General features: G+C 33.1%; 1 protein-coding gene across 6 annotated transcripts in view; it reads left to right on the top strand.

Moving 5' to 3' along the window:
* The window catches only part of CSMD3 (CUB and Sushi multiple domains 3), a 631,749-nt gene that overhangs the window by 431,885 nt on the left and 176,552 nt on the right, over positions 1 to 23,312 (top strand). For all 6 annotated transcript variants that reach the window (XM_065054280.1, XM_065054281.1, XM_065054284.1 and 3 more), the window contains 3 exons: positions 2,551 to 2,677; positions 3,539 to 3,741; positions 20,061 to 20,252. In XM_065054280.1, the coding sequence (XP_064910352.1) occupies positions 2,551 to 2,677; positions 3,539 to 3,741; positions 20,061 to 20,252 (522 nt within the window). The remainder of the gene's footprint in view (positions 1 to 2,550; positions 2,678 to 3,538; positions 3,742 to 20,060; positions 20,253 to 23,312) is intronic.

The raw sequence follows: 23,312 nt of genomic DNA, 5'->3' as shown, positions 1-23,312 counted from the left end.
TTTAAAATACTCTTAAATGGATGTAGTATGACTCATAAAATGTCTTCAACATCAGTTGTTGTCTTCTTGGCCTGAGAAACATGAAGTAAAAGAATAATGGTGTCTTAGTAATGATACAACATGAGGAAGTTGACTAGAAGAGAACAGGGAAACAGAGGGGCAATTAAAAAATGCACAAGAACATCAGTGAGAAAAAAAATGTGCTCAGTTTAGAAATGTTCCTCAAAGAAAACTACAAAATTGCATCACAACAGTTTCTCTACAGGACTGAGACCTCTTTTAGACATCTCTTTAATATACCCGAACAAAAGTCTGAGTCTGAACATCTTTTATTCACCCATGATCAAAACAGTTTTTGAGAGTAATTCAGTAATGCATTAAATAGCAGGAGGTGAAGACAAATCAGCAATAAAACGGTTCTAACACTTCTGGTTTATAGGAATCCTTCTTTCAACATTTACTCTTAGTCATAGTCAGACTGAAACTAAGATTTGTTGCTACGAAAGAAAATTGGATAAAAAGAAAAAAAAAAAGTTTTTTGCAACCCTGATGTCCTTTGATGTCCTTTGTTTCCAGAGTACTTGTTTTTGTGAGTCTGGTAGCTGTATGCACTTAAGTCTCATGCTTGCAAGAACTTGTTCTCAGCACACCACGAGATTTTTTTAAGGCCTACGGATCGTTCTGGGAAACCCCAAGAACCTGTGAAAACAGTGATGCTTTGCATTAAATACTTTAGGTTGACATGTACAAATAAAATGATTTTCTGGATATTTATGAGAAATGTAAATCAACAGACACTTTAATTTGCTGCTATTGTCAGAAATTGGCTTAAAAATGCTACTGTTCTTGTTTTAGTAGCATTTTATGAAAGAATGTGACATTGATGAAACAATAGTAAAACTGTTTTCGAATAGTTCTAGTAATCATAAATCTTAAAGATGTAGTAAATGTTAAAATATGACGTACTATCCATAGAATTTGCCAGAAGAAATGTAGTGCAATATGTATTTCCTTTAAATTGACAGCCTTAATATATAGCACTGACACTTGGAGGCAGAATTAAGATTCTTAATTGGGATTGTCATCATAGTAAGAAATCTGGAGATGCAAGATAAAAACAATTTTGGTCGTTTACTCCTGACCTCAACCTGAGATGATGCTGCTTTCAGAGAAGTCACCACTTGCACAGCTGATTCATCAACCAGCAAAACTGAGAAACTTGAACTATGCTGGAGGGCAGAAATAAGGCACTGAGGAGAGAGAGGGAGCAGGGAGAGGCAAGGAATCTTCAAAAATCATAATAAAAAGGCAGATTGGTTATCCTTTGTGAAAATTATAAATTATGAATTTATGGTCATTCAGTGGTCCTAGATGAAATGTGATTAATTTTAAATTTTATTCAGTTTGTCAGTGATCAGTTATTTTTCTTTACAGGATTCTATATATATACACTTACTCTACTGGAAAAATAATAGACTATGCTATCCTCTGAGCTGAATACTCACAAAAGAATTTTTTTAAGACTACTTAGGAATTAACAGATTGGCAAAGTGCTTAAAAAAGATATGAAAGGCCACCTGTCTGCAAATGTGCTTTTATTATGTCAGAAAATCCATCAAGAGTAGCATTTCAATTATATTTTAGCACAGAACTCAAAAATCATAGTATAATAAATGTCTCAGCTAAGTATTTTAGGTGATGTTAAATCAAAATAAAACCGCATTTCTACGATACCAAGAGATCGTATAAAAGCGTTATTTTGTCTTTGCACTTCACAAGAGAGAAAGCACCAGAGGGACTTCAAAAGGAAGGAAAGCAAGAAAAAAAGAAGGGCTTTAAAGGCCTCTGGGATCTATATATAAGAAATCTGATTTTCTCAAACATTAAGTAAAAGGATTATAAAAAAAACTCTAGGTTTTGCCTAATGACTGGATGAGGCCATCTAAGAGAGAGCTATTTACCATCTGTTATCCTCTAAGAAATACTATAACTTCACTGTGAGGACAAGTTTTGAGTGAGGAGCTTTACAACTTTTTTTTTTTTTTTTTTTTTTCCCCCTCAGCTGAAAGGCTGATTTTCTCTATGAATACCCTGCTTTTATTTAGTATGTTTTCTCTCTGTTGGTAAATATATATTTATGTGTTATTTTGCACTAATTTATTTAGTTTTCTTAATTCTATTGCTTTAGGGAGACTTGGTGTTCTTGGGGATTTTTTTTGTTTGTTTATTTATTTATGTATTTATTTATTAAGTATCAATGCATATTCCTTTCGTTATATAATGGTATGCTTTCTATTTTTTATGAGTTTTTTTTCCAAATTGTGAGAGGAAAATACAAAAACATTCAAATAAAAACCCATTTATAGATTTCTTTCTCAAGACCCTTCAAATCCTTATCTGTTGTCTTACAATCTCAGAACACGGTCAATTTAGTTGTGTTCCTTATCCAGCAAGAGATTAGCTGTATAAACTGGTTGATCAGGTGATTAGCTGGAAGACCATATGTAATAGATTAGAAGTAACATGTTATGTAATGTTTTATTTTATTAGCTGAATGTGGAGGCCGTTTTAAAGGAGAATCATCAGGAAGAATCTTATCTCCTGGCTACCCTTTTCCCTATGACAACAATCTCCGTTGCATGTGGGTGATTGAAGTAGACCCAGGAAATATTGTCAGGTACTGGAAAAAATCTTACAACTATAATTTTTTTTTTTGGATTGTGTTATAACCAAATCCTATCTGTACAGTGGAGAACAAAAGGGATTTAGGATGCAGTTCAGGCTCAGTATTTTTGACATTCTAAGACTGAGTATGTAGGTTTCTCTTGAAACTGTCTGTTTTTCAAAAAACATTATCTGATGATTATCAACCTTTAGAAATGGTTAGAAATTTGTGAAAAACCAATGAATTTTAAAACAATTTTTATATGGATATATGCAGTCATAAATACAAACTAGAACTATTAACTGGAAATATACTTAGAAAATATCTAGCATGAATGATATTTTAATGCCAAAGTTACAAGATCGAATATGTACAAAGTAAAAATGCTGGAGTCAGCAGAATGATTTATGGAAGAATCTATTTTTTTTTTTTTTAAGGAAAAAAAACAAAACAAAACAACTTACATTTTGGTAGTTCTTTTTAGTTAGACATTTATTCACACTGTATCACTAATTAAACTAGTTTACAGTTTATTTATTTTGTTTTGATGTGAATGTGATGCATAATATCATCCTAAGAAAACCAAAACTATTTTCTGAAGAGACTGTGTGAATACTTACAGATTATTTGTGTCTAAAGCAATATATCTATTTCATGGTAGATGAATTAAAAAAAAAAAAATAGTTGCAAGATTTTTTTTCTTTCAAATACATTTCTGTATTGGAGGTTTATGCATCCAAACATAAAGGTGTGAAATATTATGGAAAATTACCCTTGGAAATGAAAGTTTGTTTGCTTGTTTGATTTAGATTTAGTTGCTAAAGATTATTGACTGATATGAAAGCTAACAATAGAAACATGTTATTTTTACAGCCTCCAGTTCCTCGCTTTTGACACTGAGGCATCCCATGACATTTTACGAGTTTGGGATGGTCCACCTGAGAATGAGATGTTACTCAAAGAAATTAGTGGATCACTTGTTCCTGAAGGCATTCACAGTACACTCAACATAGTAACTATCCAGTTTGACACAGATTTTTATATCAGCAAATCTGGATTTGCCATACAGTTTTCAAGTAAGTTGATTAATTTAATTTAATTCAATTTTAATGTTTGCTCACAGATAATTTTACTGGTAAAAATTAAAATTGGTGACAAAATTTCTGACTTTTTTAGGGAAAGGGTTGTCCCAGACTTACAGGTTTGTTGTAAAGATACCATTTTATCTTAAAAAAAAAAAAAAAAAAAAAAGTCCTTTGCTAATTTGGTTTTGTTTCAAGGTTTCAAGGGCAACTGGGGCAGTGCTAGAATGCTCATAGTTATGACTAAGGTTTTTCATGAAGGAGGTGATGTAGGCATATTAAAGGCTCTCTCCTTTTCTAATCAATAAGAGTTTCTGCATTCAGAGACATCTGTGCAATTTTCATTTCATTCCTGCTGTGCTTGTATAGGATGAAATGGGAAATAGCACTGCAGGAACAGCAGTGTCCTTCTCGTTTTTGCCTTCTAGTGCTATTTCATCGTATTACAGGCAGCATGGTGACAAATCTAAACAGTTACTTAACTGTTATTAAATCCCTTTAGACATTTTTAGTGCTGAAACAGAAGAAATAATGAGTGAGGTCCATTTTGATCTTTTTTTTTTTTTTTTCTGTCAGTGAAATATATATTTTTTCAATATTAGCAAGATGTAATCTAATATCATAATTTTGTTTAGCACTAGCAGTATTTCTAACATAGATTGACAAAGACTCTTAATGATAACTTTAGCTACCTTGTTATGCTTCCTGTGCTTAGTAGTTAGCTGTATGAGCCCCTACCCTCATTGTTTCTATGTGCATGGCAAATACACATGTGCACACACAGCAGTCTGAAGGAAGAATTGCGTGAATGAGAGGATGAAGTGCAAGTTATTTAATTTGTAGTGAAAGGGTACCTCTGCTCCATCTGCTGTTTTTTGAAGCCGTGAATAGAGCTTTTAATTCCTTACCTCTTATCTATTTTGACCATTCCGCCCCCTTCCAAAGTCTGTTTGGGAGAGTCTCACAAATCTGCTTTCCAATATCAGACATGTTATATAATGTTGAGGCCAAAAGGTAGTGAGGAGAGTGTTATGTTCTGAACTTATTCAGGTAGTTATTTAGGGTAAATGGAAAAAGAGATTGATGTAGACTAGGAATGGAGTTCAAGGAAAAATGGATGGGACAAGGGACTGAAGACATAAAGCAGTTAGTGATGTGCTTGCAGTTGCTTTACCTGAAAAGAGGTTTTAGAATTTCGTCTGAAAAGAGAGGTATTTTATTTAATTTGCCATGCCTTCTGTTGGGATCTAATAATGATAGTTTAAAGCATCCATGAAGTATTACTGCCTCAGCATTTCTCTTACTTTTCAGTCCCAGTTCACAAAATCACAGTGATCCTTCTCAAATACTTTAAGTTGCATAGTTTGGGTATATATTCCTTATCAGAACCACAGAGGTTGTACTGTTTTTTTGTTTGTTTTCCACTAAATTAAGATTTTAAAAGTAGTGTATAAACAGGTATAAAATCTGAATTACACAGTTGCTGTATGGACATATTATTTTACTAACCAGGAAAGAAATGTCTTTGAGGAGATGAAGAAAAGAGAAAGATAATTGTGTGCAAATTTGTTTCAAGCTTTCATATACTTTGAGTAGATAATGTTTTCTGAGGGAAACAGATGGTGTCTGTGCACTTTAGCTACAGTGTAATTAAAAAACAGAAAGCTCACTCAGGGGAGGTATGTGCTTTTACTTTCCTCTTGCCATTTAATGGAATTCGGTATGAGTATTTAAAAGGATTGTTGGCCCTTTTACCTCAAGAGGAATGCTATTCAATGACAGCAGGTATTTTATGTTCAGACTTTTTTAAGACCTTGAATGCTTTATTTTTTTTAAATGTTATTTCCTTAATCTTTAAATTAGAAATCTGTTTCTACAAAGTGGGTAATCTTTATCAGTTCCTGACAGTTTTTTATCTGATTTTATCAATGATTCATACATAATTCTGCATCTGTCATTTATTTAATCAGTGAAAATGTTCGCCATTGATAATGTGATATAATTTGAATTGGACTTCTTTACAAATCACCCACATATACAGAGAAAGAATTTGTATCTGGTGACATAAATTACAGGTAAGATAGCATCCGTTAGCAAATCAAAGGAGGGAGGGAGGAGAAAAAGCCTGGAGAAGCTGATATGCTATATAAATAGTAGAAATAAAATTGTTATTTAATTAATATTATGTGTTACAGCTGGTACTATTAGAACTGTCTCTATATAGGACTGCCCAACACAACCTCTTACAAGGCATTGAAGTTATTAAAAATTTTGTAAAATTTAGGGGATATGAAGGAGTGGGGAGTCAATATGAGATTTTCTTGCCCATTGCCTCAATTGGTTTATTTGTTTCTTTCTGTTTGCTTGCTTTTTTTTTTTTTTTTTAAGAGGGAAAAAGAAAAAAAAAAAAAAAGAAAAAGAAGAGAGATTTTTTTATGTGAAATAGTAGAACTGTTTCCGTGATTTTAACATTCATAATAATTTTCCATAAGGAACTTATTTATTTTATGCTGAACTTCTAAGGAATACTACAGATATTTCTATGGTTGACAAGGATAAACTTTCTAAGTTAGTACAATTGTGCATTATTCTGAGAGGGAGAAGAGAAAGTGATGGATTTGGGATGCAATAAGAGAGCTCAGCTGGCTCATGTTTCTGTTTTTCCATGAACATGGTGTATCCAGGACTAGTGAATGTACAGCTTGTTTTATACATTTAATGTAAAAAAATAAATTCCACTCCTCATGACTTCACTTCTCATCACTAGGCAGAGCAGACTTTTGGTGTAGTATTTTCTTTGATGTGTAGTATATAATTTTCTTGTTAGATGTCTGCAAACTGTGACTATGAAACCTCTTAATATAAACTTTAAAATTTCTCAGTTTCTGCAGTCTCCTTTGAGATGACAGTGAAGGAAGCACAACCCACAAAGCCTGAAAAAGAAAGTGCAAAAAAAAATTGTAAAAAGGCAGAATATTTAGAAAACTTTGTATATACATGTAGAAGAAAAAAAAGAACCTCTAAGGATTCAACAATAGGATTGCAATATAAGGATTCTGGAACATGCATAAATGGAATTAACAGACTGAATAGTGTTGCTACAGAACAGGTTCCAGCATTATTGCCTTAAATTCAGAGAAGAGTGAAAGGTTGACGACAGGCCAAAAGCAATATGCAAACAAGATGTATGTATTAGAGCATATTTTCTCTGAACTGTCAGAGACAGATCATGAAGAGCCCAATACATACTGGAAAAACACCAGTGAAATCAGCAGTAACTTCATTTGATCAGGAGATTTTGCAGAAAATAGAAAATCAGACCATCAAGAAAAGTGAAGGAGGAAGAGAAGGGAACAAGTGTGTATTTGCCAGAGGAACAAGCTATGTAACTCAGGGTCAGAGAGGAATATTAAGCATAATGAAGCATTTTCTTCCGCTGACATTGCTTCATGTCACCAAGCTGAAAGTAGTAGCTGAGAGAGTAAAAGACAGAGTAAGGACACTGAAAAAAGTTGAATAAGAACCTTAAAATGGAAAAAAAAAAAAAAAAGGTGATAATGATTGTGTGTGCTTAAAATAATCTTTTTGGTCCCTTTAATAAGTGTGAAGTGTGTAATATCAGATCAAATCATACTGAAGTTGATGAGATTATTCCCACTGATTTCAAGAGTCTTTGAATCTGGTATTACGGGGAAGTTTCCTCTTTATGAGTTTTAACAGGTCAGGTGAGATTTATCATTTATGCAGAAAGGAAGGATCTGTATTCATCTCTTGCAGGCCATTATTTCACCTTTAACAGCTGCATTACTGAGTTACTCAGCATTACAGACTGCATTCTGCTCAGACCTAAGTGTGCAGTCACATTTCTGACTAATTAAACAGCATACAATATAAAGCGTTTTAGAGCATTATGAGGCAGCCACTGCAGAACTAACTGTAAACATGTTTTGAGTAACTGGAATGTTTTTCATAAATAGATGACTTAGCAGTATTTTATATCATGTGACAGAAATTTCTTGTATAACAGGGTATGCCTTAAAATGCTTGGATTTCCTCTACTGTCAAAAACCAGCTGTCCCTCCTCATTTTAAGTCTGGGTGAATAACCTCTTGAAGTTACTTGTCTCTGTAGACTACAGTAAATTTATAGAAATCTTGTGTTAGGTACCTACCTTTTCAGCTTAAGTTTTCAGAGAAAATATACTCTTAGTATACTTTTAAAAAGAGACTTTGAGAGGATTCCTTTGGATTTAGAGATTTCAGGATTAACATTTTCCAGTCAGAAATAACTATCAAATAACTGTTTATGCTTTTAAATTTAGACCAGCGTTTTTGCTTTGTTTTCGCTGGGAATGGTGTCAGTATGTGTTTTCTTTGATTTTTTTTGTTTGTTTGTGGGGTTTTTGTGTGTTTCTATCTTTGTTTGGGGGATGTTTGGTTGGTTTGGTTTTTTGTTGTTCTTGGTTGTTTTTATTTGGTTTTGGCATCAAGAGGCTAAAAAGAAAGACGCCATTGAATAAAATTGTTTTCTTCTATCAGCTGTTGTCTTTCTTCTAAGTAGCAGATACTAGGAATAGAAATAACCGTTTATGGGTCTTTCAGTGGCATAAATGTCATTCCTATCACAGTTTTGTAAGTGATATTAATTTCTCAGTAGCAATTATCTCTTAGTTGAATATTGCATAGGATATGTGTATTTTATGCGGGCAGTTACTCTGAGTTAATGCTTCCATGTAAAATGTCCTGGCAATGGCTTCTAGTTAGAGAGACCTGTAGTTACAGGGTGGATAGCTGAAAGCAGAAAGGAAGTATTGAAAAAAAACAGATCAATTTATAAGTACTTGGGAAACAAAAAAAAATAAATAACTTTCTTGGTCATGTCACCATAACAATAACTTATTTTAATTATATTGAAGTTTGACCTTCCTTGATTTAAACCCCACACAACCTAGTTTGGCCAAACTCTTGTGATGTAAACCAACACAAAGCCTACTCACTTGCCCTAAACTTACAGACGTAGAGTTTAAAATAGACTTTGCCTGACTTGTGACATAGCATTTCAAAGAGCTCAAGCTGATTTCATTGCAAATTGGGAATGTCATGTGTCTCAGATTACAGTTTTAAGTTTGTATTTCATTTTTTTTGTGTGTGTGAAATTTATTTTTCAAACCTGAAAAAAGAATCTGTGGGTATGTCTTCTGCTAAAACAGTACAAAATCAAACACTGTACGTCAGGTTTCTCAGAATAATTTTGTAACTCTGATGGGTCACTCTGCTTGCAAGTAAAATCCATTACAGACCTTTATTCATATCTATAAAACAAAATTAACTTGGAAATACAAAAATGTGGAACCAAAATGCCATAAATGAAACTAGTTTTACATTTCATTAAAGGTTATCTTTAAGTTCTTTTTTTTTTTTTTCCTCTTTGGTTAAACCAGTCTCTTTCATTAAATTCTTTAAATTTTACTATGCACAAGGCAGTAAAATATTTCTATTATAGTATATTTGTAAAAAAATAATTAAAAAATGAAATTATTCTAGCTATGATAATTTAAAAATTAAATGAATAGTGTGTATTTTATTTTACATTATGTATAAGTCAGTAAAAAATATAATCAAATGTATACGGGTTACACTATTTTGTGTAACAGTTCTCTTCCTAACAGTTATGATATCCATAGAAAGGAAATATGTGGTCTGTATCCGCACACGTAATTGTATGATTTTAGTCACAGTAGCAAATGAGAGAATGAGGGGATATGGAAGCCTAATTGTTAAATATTAGCCTATGTTTAATAACAGAATTTACCTCTTTAGGCTTCTTTGGGACCAAAAATATGTGCCTTGATTGAATAAGGAGTAGAAGCTCAAAGAAGCTTTCCCTTCCTTGCATTTCCGTTACTACTGATAAGTAAGCAAAACTGCATGAGGCCAGGGTTTGCTAATTTTTGCCTTCTATGTACAAAGAAGCATCTCCCAAACCACTTTTCCTGTGGAGATTTCATCCTGAAAATTAGCTGCTGCATTCGTATGCTACGTTAGTATTCAACAGTCTGGTTTGGTTTTTTTTCATTCTCACATAGAACTACAGGTAAACTGTAGTGTGATTAGCAAATTCATCATTTGAGATTTACAGGATTTTTTTTTTTTTTTTATGAAACCATATAAAAGTAACATTTTGCTTTTTTAAATGGACATGAAGTTTATCATGCCTCATTGCAATATCTTCTTACAGTACATTTTACATGTAGGATGGTACTATGGAGCTGGTTTTGCAGTATTCTCCAAAAAGGTATCTGGCTAAGTATTTGTAACAAAACAGAGAATAAACCAGCATGGAATTGACACAGTCATATGACTGGGGAAACCATTTTCCAATGGTAAGTGAATGAGATGCCATAGTTATTCTGCTCTGTTTTCACTAGCAAATTCTGGTATAGCATTAATGCTACTTTGGAGATGGATTTTCTGCTCAGCAATTTCAACATCAATAGCTTCCTTCATTTATGATTCATGTGCATGATTCATAAACAAGTGCACTTATGTGTACATGCACACATACATAAACAAACATGTGATAGGTACTTTCCTGCAGGTAAAGATACATCTTCAGGACAGTTATCCTTTTTCTACAGACGGATTACAATAGAACTCACAAATGTACAGGAGGGGGCATCTATTTTGAGATTTATTTTCTGTTTCTCCAAGGTCTTATCATCCTCTCACTTATGCATCTCACATTTTCAGTCAATGAATGTAATTGAAGTGCATTTTCTGTTATATGCAATAAGAAAGAATGATGTTTTGGAAGTTTTATTTCTTACATCTAATGGAATGAATACACCACAAAAATCTATCTAGAGAGAAGTAATATTTTCTGACAATGGTCAAAATATACATATAAAAGTTAAATTCCTTGAAGGCATATCAAACTAGATCTACACTTGACCAGTGCGACTTTTTCATGTTCTGTAACTTGCTGCCTTTTGAAAAACTTTCATTAAGGGAATCCAGAGCCTCTTTCTCAATCTATAATTTTTACATCCCATATACATCATCTTCAGTTTTGAGAATAATTCTTAACATGGAGGCTACTTCAAGTTTGTCAGCTCATTGTCTTTTCCTACTTTCCCTGTAACACCATTCCTGGCTAGGGCTGGATGTTTTGTAACATCGTTAAGTTAAAGGGAGATTTTTGCTGCTATTTTATTGACATAAAAATATTTTTTTTTTTTCTTAAAAGCATTCCAGTAAGCTGCCTGATCTGGACAGATCTAGCAAAGATATTTGACTGCAGGAATGCTCATCTTTCAGTCTTCTACATTTGACTGTAGAAAAACTATTTGTGGACTGGTAACTTCATTTACTGGCTGGATATATTCAGATATGTAGTTTGAAATATAATTAATTTACATAGAGGAATTTTAGAACCTTGCAAAAGAAAACAAAAATAAGATTCAGATCTTAATTATTTATATTCCAATTGTTGTTTTCATGTGATCTGTATAATGAGAAGAAAGAAAACAATATTTGTTTTCTGACAGTGTTCTGTAATTTTTTGCAGGTGACCACAGTATGCTTTACTAAATGAAAAATTTTCAGTTATCTTAACATAGATCAGAGTAATGACATTCAAGAGTAAAGACAGAATGTTACCAAATAATGAAGCCAATTCTGTGTTAATGTCAAACTCTTCAGTTACAGTAACAAAACAAAAATCACTTAGATCATCCTAATGATCTTTTCAGTAGAAATTGTATTAAAAACTGGGTGATTATTGGTAAGATATTTCAATGCATGAATACCCCTTGTGTGTCTGGTCCAAGATCCTGATGATTGCTTCTTTTTGAGAAGCTACTTCTCTCTCCATGTATTCATATATATACATAAAGAAATATGACATCTGAAATAGGTATAGATCTGGTATAAAAAGCTTAAAATCCTCTATAGTTCAAAAAACAAACCTGAAAACATGCAATCTAAATAAAACTAAGATTTTTTCAAAACACTTATCCCCATCTGGAATGCGTTGCGAGCATGATTACATATTGTCACAGTATCCATTTTCTGCTGACTTCCAGCAATTATCTGAAACCATATGTCAATTAATTTGTTTGGGGCTGGGTTTCAAATTCAGTGCCAAAGCTAGGAGCAAATGCTTAAGGGATAATAGATGTTCAGAAGTCTATGGAGCTAGATGGGATACATCCAAGCCTGCTGAAGGAGCTGGTGGAGGTGATCACTAAGCCACATTCCATTATCTATCAGCAATCTTGGCTAACTGGGGAGGTCCCAGTTGACTGGAAGTTGGCAAACGTGATGCTCATCTACAAGAAGGGCTGGAAGGAGGATACAGGGAATTACAGGCCTGTCAGTCCAACCTCTTTGCCAGGGAAGGTCACAGAGCAGATCATCCCAAGTGACATCACACGGCACATACAAGAAAAACAAGTGATCAGGCCCAATCAACATGAGTTTATGAGAGGCAGGTCCTGTTTGACCAACCTGATCCTTGCCTAGACCACCTAGAAAAGCCAAATTGTGCAAAACGTTAAACTTTTTATTGAAGGGATATGTTGTGCTAAATAAAATTGTGATTTGATGCTGTATTATTAATATTTTCACATTTTAATATTCAAACAATAACTGAAAAACTTATATAGAATCTATGAAGTAATGCAAAATCAATAATTTGAGTCTATGGTCAGGATTTACTTAAGAATGATAATGGCTATCGTCCTAAATCTCTGTTAGATCTACAGCAGAAGCAAAAGTTAAAAATAAACAAAAAAAATTATCTCAGCAGTGCTTCTGTTGGCAGAAGACTGAATAAAAACAATGCAGCTGTTTTATTCTTTCTTTTTGTGGAAAAGTTTTATAGAAGGTTGAATTTCAGACAGCAAACACTAGGCTGATCTAATTCTCAAACAGACAGTAGTAGAGATGCAGGGAGGCTACAGTGTCCACGTGGGTAAAGGTATTATATGGAATCTGGGATAGCTTGAATTTTGAAAGTGCAGTGTGTCAGAACTGGTTCAGGATGACACAATTTTGAAAGACCAGCAATTATAGAAAGCCTTTCTTTAAAGTGTTAAAAGAACATGTTGGTTTAAATAGGTTAAGAATGATCTGTTTTTACATTTGTGTTATGAAAAACTTGAAATTGAGAAGGCTTAGAGCTTCTGCTCTAATTTTGTGCTCTGGGAAAGAAAAAAGAAAAAGAAGAAGAACAAAGGAAAAAAAAATATTGGAGGTTTTTTTTTGTTTTCCACCAATTCTCAAATAAATACAAAAAATTCACTTTTTTTTTTTTTTTTTTTTCTCCCCTCTCTCTGGAAAACATGCACAAATTAATCAAAATGAAGAAGTAATTTTGTCTCAGGGTTGAGATTCAGGCTCTTTACTGTTGACTTGGCACATTTTAGAAAACTAAAATTAGAAATTACTTGTATCAGCAAGAAATTCCAATAAATTTATTAGATTGATCCCAGAATCAATGGAGTCTCTTACTGCCTTGTACTTTTAATGTCATGTTTCAAAGTATCTTTCCTGCATGAAAACGAAACTGTCATCTTAGGGCATTATAGTCACGTATCAAATTGCCTGGGCTTTTGAACTATCAGAAAATTTTGAATGCTGTCAGTAATTTACTGTTTTTGAGGCAGGAATGATCAATTCACAATAATTTAATTATTTATTGGTTAGATGCATTTTGGTGCCTTATTATTAAAAAGATATATCTAAATGTTTTTATACCCAAAATCAGGGAAATTTGTGGACAAATCTGTGTTTCAACACTTTCTGGGTATGACTGAATGCTGGTTTAATCATTTTTGCAGCTCAGCAGTAGCATTTGTATAGTCATATACAGCTAGTCAAAGGATAGTTTAAGATGTTTCCTCCTCTTAAGTGCTCAGAGCGTATGAATCTATTCATACGAGTGATCTTGTGACAAATCCAAAGAAGTTTTGGGGGAGGATGGAATATTTTACATAACTTGACTGTCATGAAACTCCAGAACCAGATTCTGCCCCATTTCAAGTCACATAGCAGAAATGAGATATCTAACTCTCCAGGGTAAGAATTACTTGCTCCTGTGCACTGGCACTTATTTTCCGGAGAATTAATGATCTCTTATTCAAAGTGTACTTTAGAGAGTACTTTGTATGTATATCCAAGATATTAAGTCTCACTTGTGGGTCCTTTGACTATTTCTGTATTAGCAAGTAACATCATCTAAGAGGAGCTGATAAGTAGGATGAAACAGCTGATACTGAAACCCTGGGTTCACTATTCATATTCAGAGATATTCTTAGTTCAGAGTTCTAGTGTAGTTCAGCAGTGTGTCTTCCAGTTTAGTTTAATCCAAAAGGAATCAATTAACATGCTCTAAATCCATGCCGCAAAGTAAAACAAAACACTATCTGGAGTTCTATTTCACAAAGGAACTTGGAAAGTATGAAATACTAATGTTGAAACTTTCGGTCACTCTGACGATACAGAAAGAAATACAATCTCTGTCTGTCTATTCTACCCACTTATTGTCTCTCGCCTATTGAACAGTTTGAACACTGAGTCTCATTCATCCCCATCTTGAAGCTGGAGTTCTTGGTCAAGAACTGTCTCTTTGAGTTCTTAATCTGGAACAAATCTTTTGACTGATTGCAGTGTAGTTATTCCAAGCTAACACTGCCCAGAGAAAAAAATAAAATAGGTTTCTGCATTTTTCTATCTTAATAAGGGAAAAAAAAACCTCTCAGATGATGGCACACAGGTTTATGCTACACACACACAGTTCAGAAATGTGTCTTGCATCTGTCAGGCTGCATGTACTAGGTAACAGACACTTTTTGGAGTTTATATTTTTACCATCTAAAATGTAGTTTATAGCAATTTAATCCATTACAGTTACAAATCACACCTCACTTGTTATTCAAGACAATGTGGCTGTAAGAAAAGCCTTTTCTTAACTCTCAGTTTACAATGATGGTAATAAGGTAAAACCCAATATCTTATTTTGTTACTTTATCAATTTAATATCACAAAGAGCTTTGTAGCCTATACATGAGCTTATGGGGAACTGTGATAGCCAGTCCCATTTATTTTGCAGAAAGCTCTCAAGACTGTATTACAAGTATGATAGCAAAGATATAAGGGACTTTTTCATTCCTGAGGTTTTTGCTTACTCCTCAAATTTTCATGATGAATTATGAAGGTAGTGACTGAGGTCTCTGAATATGTAACAGGAAAAAAAACAAAACAAACAAAAAAAACACAAACCAAACAGTTCTAGCACTGGAATACACACTTCATAAGTCAAAAAGTATAGATACTTCAAAAGGAGACAAATATAGGTTGAAGGAAGATAATGAAAAAAAAAATCAAAAATAAACAGAATAAAGAGGAAAACAGAGAATAGAGAATGCAGTACAGAACATATATTATCAAGACAGTTATCATGGAGAACCTCTCTCAAATCAAATAAACAAACAAACACAGTTCTCAACAGTAGTAATGATGGGCTTAGAGTGAGGCACGTGAAAAAAAAAAAAAGTAACGAGTAGAGCAAACATTACAGAAAACTGTGATTAAGAAATTCCATTTGATTATATGGCTAATATATTTTAGTGCTCAAAAAATGCATAGATTCTGTAATTTTATACAGTAATGAGATCTTCCTCTTCCAGTTTCCTTTTCATATTGCTGTTTTTTGACCTTCCACCCCAATATTTCTGTATTTGAAGATTCTTATTCTGATAATTTGATTTAATTAAAAAAAGCCCTCTCATTTTTGAGGCAGTATATAATGCCAATTGAGTAAAAATAAAATTTATTATTATTACAAATTTATTATTAAGATAGAAATTACGTGTCTAATAATTATTGATACAGGATTTTTCTCTTAATGGAAAATGATTGATGTATCAGGATGACTTTTCCTTCCATTCAATCACATGAGAATGTTAACTGCCTAAGACAGAAGTAGATGTTTTTCCCTTGCCATAGTGACTGTGAAGGGAATCTGGGAAACAAGCCTGTTAATAAGACAGCTAGCTTTCACAGGGCCAAAATTAAGTTAAATGAATCCCACTCCTGATTAAGCAAGTTGAATTCAGACACATACTTGCAAAGAAATATATATGTTTTTCAGAAACACTGTAAAAGAATAATTTATTTACATTTTAATCTCACTATAAGTATGGAATTGAGTTTGAATATCTTCTCCTAGTGTGTTCTTTTTAAAATTAATTAGAAGGAAAAAAAAAAAAATTGAAAATGGTCTTCTCTAGGAATTCTCTAATGCTCAGTCATTTCCACAACACAACAAAATATGGGAACAAGTAAGAAAAATAAACAAATAAATAAGTATATATATAAATCTCTACCACAATTTATACATATAAACCTCTAACACCATTTAAAAAGACAATTTAAAATGAAATTTTAGTTGAAATTTTGTTTCTGCATCTGTTAGGTACATTTATTGACATGCTCTGTAGAGGTATGCATATATTTTGAAATGAAGGTGAGAGGTACAAAACTGATGGGAGTGCTTGCTCTCAGCAACAGCAATGAAAGGTCTGAGACTTTTATGTAGATATAAATTAAAAAATCAGAGTAAGAGATGTGTTAAAATCTCATCTATTTTTGGCTTGTCTAGTATGCATACATATCTAAGTTTTTATCTATTTTTACCCACATTCCCAAAGACTGTGGGACGTATATGACTCTAAGTTAGTACCTTTGTAGCTCTACAGTGTATTTGCACTAGGAAATCATCACTGTATTGTGATTCTGATTATATTATTGAAGATAATATCAAACAACTACATGAATGAATAATCACGTATCATATATCAACAACATTGTGGAGGTTTTTTTCTCTCTTTCTTAAAATGCCTCCTTAAAATATACGGAGAACATAGAAGCAAAATTTCCAACAGATTTTAGACAAATCAAAACACAATGATTATTTATGAGAAAGTAAAAGTAAATACATCATTTCTGGAATCCTAGTGCTTTTAGTGGTGTGTTGGGTTCTTTCGCTTTCTTACATTTTATTCATTGGGAATATATTAATCTATTTTTTATGAGCTTATTGAGAATTTCTGTGACACTCACAGTTGCTTCTAAAATACTAGCTCACCTTTCATAAATGCTTCAATTAGAATTGATACTTCTAATAGAGCCTTGAAAATTGTCAGACAATCTCTGAAAAATGAGAATTAGACTTTTAGAAATTGAGTACTTTAAAGTCTAAAATCCAAACATAGCAGTTTATTTACTTCTAGTGTGGGAGAAGACAACCTGTCTTTTGCATTCCAGCACTGTAATGCAAAAATCAATCTTAAAGTAGACTTTTTATTTTTAAATGAAGTCTGTGTGTATTTAATATGAATTTACAAAGTTAAAAACCAGTCCTAGAATAGTTTAGGTTGGAAGGGACCTCTGCAGTCCTCTGGCCTGACTCCCTGGTCAAAATGAGTCAAAGAGATCAGGCTGCTTAGAGCTTTGAGTATCTCCAAGGCTGGAGATAACACAGCCCCTCTGGAAAAAATTACTCTCGTGTTTGACCACCCACATAGTGGGCTAGTTTGTTGGAAATTTCTTTTTATCTTTTTTTTTTATTTATTTATTTATTTATTTTTTTTTGCATCTGGAGTTTTGCTAGTTCAGAGTTTGGAATGCTTTGTTTGTACTTTTGCTACACACTTGCAAGAAAAGCTTTTGCCTTCTCTGTTCCTTTTCTGCAAAGCTGCTTTCCCACAAATAGTTTCATGGGATTGATTTGTCCCAGATGTGGAATTTGCATTACCTTTTTGAACGTCATGAATTTTCTTTCAGGCTGTTCCTTGAGACTACTGAGATCTCCCTAAATAGAATCATTGTACTAGGGCATATCAACTGATCCTCCTCTGACTGTAAACTTGCCAAGAGTTTAGTTGGTCTCATTTTCCCCATCTTTAATGAAGGTATTGAATAACATTGAAGTCAGCATCTACCCCTGAGGGAAAGATGCCACCCGGGTTTTGGATCATGGGCCCTCTTTGAGCCCAGAAGACAAAGGACTGTTTTCCCTCCGTTTTATACTCCACCTATCCGATTTGGCTACAGAGCCAAAAGATCAAGAAGCATGTTGAACAAACATATGAGAATGCATGAAGACAACTATATATGACAAATAAGGAAAAGGTTTTCAGTTTGGTGTACATATCTCATATTACAAAGTTAATTTGGATAATTATTACTAAGTGGTTAAAAAAACCCAAACAGTGAGTATCAGGAATTCCAAGTAGATCTGGGTGTCACTTAAACTTATTTTTAGCCACATAAAATTCTTTTGCAGAATGATACAATTTAATAAGGAAACTATGATGTACAGCTAATAAGTTTTATAGCAGCAAGTTTATCCCTTGAGCACTTCAAGACTAATTACGAATTCTGTGTATCAGCCCCCATTCTTCTATAATTTATTTAAACATATATTAAATAAGGCAAAGGAGTGTTATTCTTTATTATGGAAACATTTGAGACAGGTAGTACTTAAGTGGTCATAACACAGTTTCTCTCCAAAATGGACCACTCTGACTGCGCAACACTAATCAAAGATACAGTGTTCTGTGTTCTCAGCAGGGAGAAATGCAGATTAATATATGACTGGTTTTACTACTTGCTTCAGTCTACTTTTACCTTAGGGATTTCTTTTTGAGTCTTGAGCTGTATTAATGTAATGAACCTTTTCATATTTGGTGAAATTTCACTCCTATGTGATGTAGCTCCATTATCTTATTCTCTTGCATGCAACTTTTGCAATCTGCTAGTATAGTGCAGTGAAATTCAGTAATTCCATATTTTAATAATATTTTTTTTCTAACTTGAAAACCAGCAGCTTATTTAAAGACATAAACAGGAGTCCTGATCACTGTTTCAGTGGCAGAAATCTTAAAAATTTGCAAAAACTTGCATAATTACATGTATATAAATCATTAGCTTTCGTTTATTGCACAGTAGTTCATACTTAGAAGAAATATTTATTTAATCTTTGAGGAATAAGGTGGAAAAATTTCCCTGACTTCTCGGTCATAGTTGATGTGTGTGTGTGTATATGTGTGTTTTTTTACCCTGTATTAAGCACTTATTACTTGGAAAAAACAAGCCCATAAAAAGCACCAGAAGTTTATAGAGCTTACTCTTTTATTTTCTTTTATTTTTTATTAAGTGTGCCTTGGATAACCGTATACCTGGGTGTTGTGTTTTGTTTTGTTTTAGGGAAAAAAAAAGAAAACAAAACAAAAACTATTTACACCAAGATTTCTTCTGAAAAATATAGTAAATACATAAACCATGCACATTTCAGATTAATACATTGATGTCTGCTTGTATTAGTTCCCCAGGAAAAGAGAATCTGAATTAAATCTTAGTACTGCCACTTTGTGTTTATGTTACACAGACTCCTGAGCTCAGTGGGACTAGTTCCACAGGCAACTCTGACATTTATTATTTATTTGTAATACATGTAACATATTGCAGTTCTATAACGTAAGTAGGAAATAGTAATTACTTAAATAAACATTGATGTGCTTACCTTGCATATTTTGTTGCATAATGTATTAAATAATATGTTGATCATAATATGTTAAATTTAGGGAAAATGTATATAAATGTCTCATACTACTTTTGTAGTGATTGTGAATTTGTGTGCAGTCTTAGTAATAACGTACTTGTGCATTATGTATTACTGTATATTCTGTCAGACTAAGTCCATGTGTATGTTTTGTATAGCTGATTTGTTTAACATTTTTACAAAAATCTAGCATGGTAGATGTGTCATGTGCAAGGGTATAGATATGAATCATCAGTGAAATTAAGTTCCAAATTCATGGCTAAATGTTACACAACATGCATATTTAAGAACTATAGAACTGTGAAAAACTGAAGATATGTGCAAGCGTAGCTTATTGGACAACCTGAGGTTCTTCATCTGTTCTTTTATTATTCATATTCAATATTCTTCTAAGTTAGAAGTTCTGCGTATCCAGAGTACTAGGAAATCTCCTACTTTCCTTTTTATGTATTGTTCAACATATTTTTATCCAATAATAATAATAACAACAACAATAATAATAAATATTAAATGAAAAATTAGACACTTTTAATAATTAAAGCCGATGGCAAAAATTAAGAATATTTTAGAAGTGAGTAGGAAAACGTTGGATTAGTAAAATCTAATGGGGCATATCTGGATTGAAAAGCTGTCTGTAAAAGAAAAATATATATATATTTATACATATTCTTTCCCTTCTCTGCTAGGTTCAGTAGCTACTGCCTGTCGTGATCCTGGTGTGCCCATGAATGGAACTAGAAATGGAGATGGAAGAGAACCTGGAGACACTGTCATTTTTCAGTGTGATCCTGGTTATGAACTGCAAGGAGAAGAGCGAATAACCTGCATCCAGGTAGAAAATCGGTACTTCTGGCAGCCCAACCCACCAGTCTGTATAGGTATGCAGAAAAAAATAAAAGTTTTCCTAAATTTTGGAATTCTGTTGTAATGAATCACACTGCTCTAGAAACTTTCTTTGAAGAACAAGACATACAAGTACTGCACATCTGATAAATTACTGTGTATAAAGCTCTGATGGACATTACCAAAATCTTTCCTCTGTAGTTGTCATCCTTTCCCTTTCAAGGCCATATAATTTGTAATGTGATGATAGGAGACAGAGGAAGCAAGAAAGTCAATGTCAATGACACTATTAGCTTGGCCTTAAAATTTGTAAAATGGTGATAAACATAGAGGATTCGGCTAAAGTTCATATGCCCGTATGTACTCAATATCATGCAGAGGACCTAGTAAATTTATAGAGCAGGTAAAATTATGCAAGGGTTAAAGCAGCATGCAACAGCAAAGAATAAGAAGATAGTAGCCTAAGTTCTCTGGTGGTCTTAATTATTCTAGAAAGAACAGAATTTTCATTAATAAAGTATTGTAATGTACTGTTTATTACTGGAAATATTGTCTCAGTCTTTAATATAATTCTGATTAACATAACTCATTGTAAATGGACTTTGAAAGCATTTGAGTTGGTTAACTGAAATATGATGAAAATTAGTAAGAAATTACAGTAGCCTTCCAGCAATTATTCTGAGGAAATCCTAATCATTATTATTATTAAGCTAGACAATATCTAAACTATCACTTCTAAAACCTCATGTAGAGATATAATGATAAATAACCACGGGGTTGTGTTCCATCTGGCTAGTTCAGTAAATAATGTAATGGTGCTTATTTTCCCAGTATGTCTTTGATGCAGTCAAGTGCGGTATCATGGTGTAGAATGATAGATTTTTGTCTCAGAGAACAGCAGCTGCTGACCTGAAATTCCCTAAGGGTTGTGATAGGTTACCTGTTGCCTAGGATCTGCAAGTTTGATGTTGCAGAAAACAAGGAAAACGGGCCACTCCAAGGAACTCCAGATGGAAGAATATTGGATAGGCCAGATGCAGTAGTATTACCCTGAGTCACATCAATATGAGATACTGTGCTTACTGTCCTGTCCAAAGTAGAACTGCCTGAAGGGAGTGGCCCTTGTGCCCAGAGTGGTGTAGAGTAGATACTGCAAGTGTGAGAACATCTGCCTGTTTTGCTATCCTTGGTCATCTGGTCTTGGGTAAATATTTCAGGGAGGAACTTGCCAGAGATCACAACTGCTATTAATAGAAGCACTTGTATAACCTTCAGATACTCTCTTGCCTTTAATAAACTTAACTTGACCTTAGCTGTTACAAAATGAAATCTTCATCCTATTTGCGTATGCATACATGCATGTAGCCAACAACCTTCCATGCATGTTTGCACACAGGTATTTGCAAATGTATTATGATACTGACTTTGGCTATTCTACTCACCCCATCAAAGTGTTTGTTTCACTGTTCTTACTTTCTTTACTCTGCCTTCCTGTGTAGTGCACAGGCTATTTACTGGAAGACTGCAGAAAAGAAATATTTTATTGCTCATCTCTTATTATTCTTATATGCCTAAATATGTGTTTGATAATAATGATAGTTGAACATTTGTAGGTGTTTGAGGGAAAAAATAAAAGAACTTATAGAGCTCTAGAAACAGACCTTATAATGAATATATTGTATCATACTGGCCTTCTTTGATATTGCTGCTTTGAAGTATTTTTTCAACTGAAAAATGATTACCTTATTATAAGGCAGAGCTAGCACTTTTAAATATTATCAATACTGAGTTGATGATATTATTAAATAAATCAAATGTATGTACTCACCTGTCATTCTGTCCTTAGTACATGTGTATATATGCATGCACTTGTTTTCTTAACTGCATACATCCATTTACCTAACACTTGTAATTTCCACATTTTATGCACAAACACCTACTGTACATAGAGTAGCAAGAATGCTTATTATGATGATTTATCAGCCAAATATCAGGCATGATGTTATTTTATGTTTATTTTGTATAATGATTTTAGGTAATAAGATGTGCTGATAGCCTAAGTAGGTTGTGCAAACGTTGGCTTGAAGCCTTAAAATTGCAAAATCATCTGTTGCAGTTCAGTACATTCCGAAGTACTTTTTTTTTTTTTTTCCAAACTTGTAATATATAAACTTCCGTACCTGTGAATCAAAACTATACAAGGCTTGCTCCATTTATTACTTCAACATCATCGTGGTTTATCTAAGTCTTATTAAAAATAAATATAATTTTGATAGAAGAATAAGAGGCAGGGATAATTCCTGAGGTGTATTTTTGTAGCAGGTTCTAGATTTATTTTTTCAGTCCTTTACACTCTGAAGTGTCTTCCTGAACCTCCTAATTACTAATGGTCAAAACTAGGTAAATGCACCTGTTAATTTTTCTGACCTGGGGGACTGCCTTACTTTGGTCTTGCCTGTAACACAATTCTGAAGACATCTTCATTTCAGAGGTAATTGAAATAGGAAAATTACAAAGAGCTAAATATTGATTCAACTATTTGAATTATGAAAATTAGAGATTCTTCTATACCGAAGATACTGTGATAAACTGTAAATTTGAGAATATGTCTCTGCCACAACACAGTCCTTTGGCTTATGCCTATGGTGCCCAAAATACCTACATCTTTTCCATTCCAAAGTCTTCCCAGACTCAATCTTGTTTAAATACCAAAATCTTAAATGATTTTATTTCCTTAGTCAGGCATAACATTAAAAATACTAGAATATAACGTGTCACTTTAGGATTCAGATTTACTATACATTTAGGTGAAGTAACGACTGAGTCCCAGAAGTTTCAGACTTTCATCAGATTTTTTTTTTTTTCTAGATTTTGTTTGTTTCTGTTGTTTCGTTTTAAGCAAGGTCTTGGTTTCCATTTTCATAGCTATGGAAAAATTTTTTGCAATCAATGAATTAGAATCATACTTTCCTCAAAACGTGATCTTTATGACACTAGTGCAAAGATAAAATGCAGCATTTATTTTATAATTAATTACAATTATTTAAATATACCTTCAGACTAGATATAAGGAAGGAATTTTTTATGATGACCTT

Source organism: Columba livia, chromosome 2 (assembly GCF_036013475.1).
Source record: "Columba livia isolate bColLiv1 breed racing homer chromosome 2, bColLiv1.pat.W.v2, whole genome shotgun sequence".
NCBI classification, from domain to species: Eukaryota; Metazoa; Chordata; class Aves; order Columbiformes; family Columbidae; genus Columba; species Columba livia.
Note: the sequence above shows the minus strand (reverse complement) of the source record. Positions and strands in the feature narration are given on the sequence as shown.